The sequence below is a fragment of the Gallinula chloropus genome, assembly GCF_964237585.1.
Source record: "Gallinula chloropus genome assembly, chromosome: 2".
In the NCBI taxonomy this organism is placed as follows: domain Eukaryota; kingdom Metazoa; phylum Chordata; class Aves; order Gruiformes; family Rallidae; genus Gallinula; species Gallinula chloropus.
Window position 1 is genome coordinate 147,066,766 of NC_140086.1, and position 4,356 is coordinate 147,071,121.

A 4,356-nucleotide genomic window follows, 5' to 3' on the forward strand; every position below is an offset into this window, starting at 1 on the left:
GGTAAAAGGGCACACGGGAGGAAATAACCCCAAAGAAAGGATTTCAATTCTGTTTGTTAAAGTGCAGATTTGAAGTCTTTCCTCTGACAAACTTCCTGGGCTTGTGGAACATGACTTACTGTGCGTGCTGGTAATTGTGTAAAAGGCTGATGTGCAAACCAGGACTATGGGTTAGGGAGTGTGGATATGGGTCTCCAGTAGCAGTGAACTCACTGCACATCACGGCTTCTGCTCTGAGGCTGACCCGGGCAAGAGGCTGAGGTGTCTCAGCAGCTGCAGCATGTAACTGTTCCCTTTGTGGGTCCCCTTCGACAGCTTTCCAGTTCCCACGGGACATCTGACCTTTCACCACTAATAGAAGAAAACTGCAAAATGGCAGTGCCTGCAGCTCTGTGTTTCCATGTCTGCACCCATAAAACCTGTTTGTAGCCTGGGCTGTCCGGCACAGCCACTGTCTACGTGCATGCCTGCACGCACGGGTGTGCACACCCCAATGGCAGGTGGGAGCAGCCCAGGGTCACCAGAGCCAGATGTGTACCTGCTGGGGAGCTGGCCTTGGGTGTCTAATCGCCTGCTTAGACCTCGGTTTTACCTTTCGCCCTGGGGATCAGCCTGCAGGAATAGGCCCTCCCATGCTGCTGCTGCTGGCCCTGCTGATGAGCACGGACACCAAAGCCAAGGTGTTCAGTCAGTGTGAGCTGGCTCACGTGCTCCAGGAAGAGGGGCTGGATGGCTACAGGGGCTACACTATCGCCAACTGTGAGTTTCAGTCCCCTGTGTGCCCACAGCCTTTCCTCACTGGCTACTGCCATCCCCATGGATGGCAGCTATGTCAGAGCCTGAGTGCCTTCTGCCCCTGCCTAGGGCTCTGCACGGCCTTTTACATGAACACCTTCAACACGGCAGCTCAGAGCATCAAGGTTGATAGCAGTGTTGACTACAGCATCTTCCAGATCAGCAGCCAGCTGTGGTGCACTGATGACCGCAGACCCTCGGATAACGGTTACGGGGTGTCTTGCAGAGGTACCACAGCACCTCTCCTCCAGAGCCAGCCCTGGGAGCAGAGGCAGCACCCCAAGTCCTCGTGTTCTGCCCAGCTTCAATCCCTAGCCAAAATGGAGCCAGAGGGTCATGTGGGGCCCAACCTGGGCAACTTGATACCTGTGGCTGCAGGAAATTGGGGGTGATGAATGGCTGAGTCCACTTCAACTGTTGGCCTGTGCAGGGTGTGGGAGCCCTGCTGGGGATTGGCCATGGCCATTGCCAGAGGCATTTCTCCCAGGCACCACAGCATCGCTCCCCCCCAAGCCTTTTCCAGGATTTCACCTTGCAGCTCTGGGATAGCTCCCTTGCTTTGCTGAGACCCATCCTAGGTCCCCCCACTAGGGACCCTGGTGCTCTCCTGGGGTTTTGACAGTGGGTGGAAGATAGGCAGTCCTGATTTGGGTGGGTGGTGATGTGGGGCTGAATGAGATAAATGCATCCCCCTGGTTGTAGAGCGAGTAGTTGGGAAAGCAGTCACCCAAGGCTGTGTTACTGCCAGGCAGATCCAGGTCTTGGCTCAGGGACTGCCACCATTGGGGAGTTCCCAGGCAGATACAGGAAGGGTTTTGCTGTGTCTCTTGAAAAAAATCCAAGGTCTGGGGCTGGACTTTTTCCTGTCCAAACCAAACCCTCCCTCTCCAGGTAGGCAGAAAATCTCCCTAATATCTCTCTCTCTTTTTTTTTTTTTTTTTTTTTTTTTTTTCCCAACACATCAAGCAGGAAGGAGTTTAAATATCATAAGCATAGATGGGTCTGTTTCTCATTTTTCCCCTCCTTGCACCTCGTCCCTCTCACATGTGACTACAGGGGCAGGCTACATCAGCATTTTTTGGGGGAAAGATACATTTATGATCGTTGCTGGCCATGCAGAAGCAGATGAGGGTGCCTGCCTGGCAGCATGCAACATTCTGAGGCTGATGGCAGCCCAACAGTGGGGAGAATGAGCAGCATCCAACCCCACACTGATGCCGGGTCTGCTCGAGTGCCCAGCTCTCACTGCACTCGGGGGGGGGAACCTTCCCCGGGCTGGTGTCCTGCCCTTGAATGAACTCATAGAGCTGTGTTCTCTCCCTGCAGACCTGCTATCAAGTAACATAACTGATGACATCGTCTGTGCCAGAAGAATTGTGAGAAACCCAAAAGGAATGAATGCCTGGTAAAGGCCTAGGGGAGGGTTTCTTTGGCAGGGCTCTGTGTGTTTCTGAAGGGACATGGCTGCCCTTTGCCTGACTGTTACCCAAAGGCAGCACAGCCACACCAAAAAGGAGGAACCACAACTTCAAGGCTTTGCAGATGGGTGGGAATGGAGAGACAAACTTTGACCTCTTCACGCTCTGCAAAGCATCTCACAGGAGAGACTAGGGTGGAAGGGGCAGAGAAAAAAATGTTTCAGAAAAAAATCTTGAGTGAAACCCAAATGGCCAGTAAGCAGCCCATCAGCCCATAGGTTAGGCCTTCTCAATTTCTCTCCGTCTTACGCTTTCAAGGTCACGCAAAGAGCACTTTCCCCCCCTTTTTGCTGTCTCTTATCTCAGCTGGAAGTACCAAGCATGGAAGCAATTTGAGAGTATTTGAGAATATTAATCACTGAAATATCCTGATGAATCTAAACAACAGCCCTGGACCATCCCTGGGACTCTGGGCCGCTGTGACATAGGAAGCCTGTAAAGGCAGAATACTCAACAGGCTGAGAAAACAAGTGGAGGTAGAAGACAATTCTAATGATCATATAAATATGTGGTTGTCTGAAGTCCCAAGGCAATTTGTACAAAAGTAGTGCCTTTAACCACCAAATCCTGAATATGCTCCAGTTGATTCAGATTCGCCCCGGCCCTCCCGGCCATTACAGTTGGACTCATTAGCCAGTGTAGCTTCCTGCAGTGGCCTGCTGCTAAGCCTGGCTCACCGCAGAAGCAGAAGTGCTTCTGAGTAGAGGTGAAGGAAGTCATTTCTGTGGCATATGCAGCGAACAGTCTCAGGGCCCCTGAGGTGAGCATTGCTGTAGCACAGTCTGCTGTGTGCTCAACACCCTGCGCTGAGCTGTGATGTCCCAGAAGAAGAAGGACCCTTGCAGTGGCAGGAGGTGGCAGCCCCTGTCATTGCAATTCATTGTGCCTGGACAGGACTTAGAGAGATCTCAGGTGGCATCAAGAGACAGTGATGTCTGCAGTCCTCAATGCAAGATGCTCAGCCAAAGTTAGAGGGTCTGCAAGTCCTTCTCCACGGCTAGTGGAGAGACGCCTCTCATTGGGAAGGACCCTAAAAAAACACAGCCTGCTCACATTGGATCTGTATGACATCAGTCTAATATCTAAATAGTCTCTGCTTCTTCTGCCCGCAGGGAGGGCTGGGCAATGCACTGCAAGGGATGAGACCTGTCTGAGTGGGTGGAAGGATGTGACCTGTGAGAAAATCCCTGTCTCAGCTCCACTGCAGCTCATGGGGGCTGCCTCCCTTCTTCTGCAAGGGGAGAGCTTCCCCCTTGCTGCACAGTTCTTCGCAGTTAGTGTTTGTGAACCCAATGTATTCCACAAGGTATAAAATAACTTTAATAGTATAGCTTTTCTTTTTTTTAAAATAAACTCAACTTTCCATTTTCATATGTGATTCAGGGTCCAGCCCCAAGAAAGATTTTCCCCACAGGCTTTTTTGTGCATGTTCGAATAGGACAAGTGAGAGGTCAGGAGCTGGGTAGATAGCAATACCCTTGGACACAGCTGATTTGTGTAGTGTCTTCAAAGAAACTGAAAAAGGGAAGACTTTAATAAAGGATGTGAATCTGCAAACTTTACAACACCTCATATTTATATATTTGTAATAAAAAGCAGGAAAAAGCATCCCAGAGTCTTACTAGGTAAAACTTATACCTGCTCAGCAATGTAAGCTGTCCCTACAGAAAGTCCAAGTGCTGCACAGCCCTTTTGCAGCTGCCAGGGCAAGGGAGACGAATGAACTCTCCTGCCTCCTGTGCAGCTTGTGCTGTAACTGCCTGAAGCTGCAGCTAGATTTCTGCAGCTAGATTTCTCTAGCTGTGCACAGAAGGTAGCCCTGTGCCGGAGATGCCCCTCCACTGTGCAAAGGCCACAGTGCAGTAGAAGGAGATATTTGGTGTAGGAATGGCTCTAGCTCGCAGCTGGGAGGATTTGATGCAGGGACAGAAAGGGTTAAAGAGAAACAGTGGTGGTGGTGGCCATCACCACAGATGAGCATTAGCTCTGTCTGCTGCTTTCTTTGAACACTTGGGAAAGTACAGAAACACAAAGGAGTATTTTTTTATTAGGTTGTGGTGGCTGTTCTTGTGTTTAAAAGGAG

The 4,356-nt window shown here is 50.7% G+C and overlaps 1 protein-coding gene across 1 annotated transcript; it reads left to right on the top strand.

Moving 5' to 3' along the window:
* Positions 1-632: 632 nt before the first annotated feature.
* On the top strand, positions 633-3,452 carry LOC311189116 (lysozyme C-like; the record flags this gene model as incomplete). The annotated part of the gene is given in 5 exon segments (XM_084260696.1): positions 633-759; positions 865-1,023; positions 2,122-2,200; positions 3,386-3,413; positions 3,417-3,452. Coding segments are annotated over 5 exon segments (429 nt in total).
* Positions 3,453-4,356: the final 904 nt, after the last annotated feature.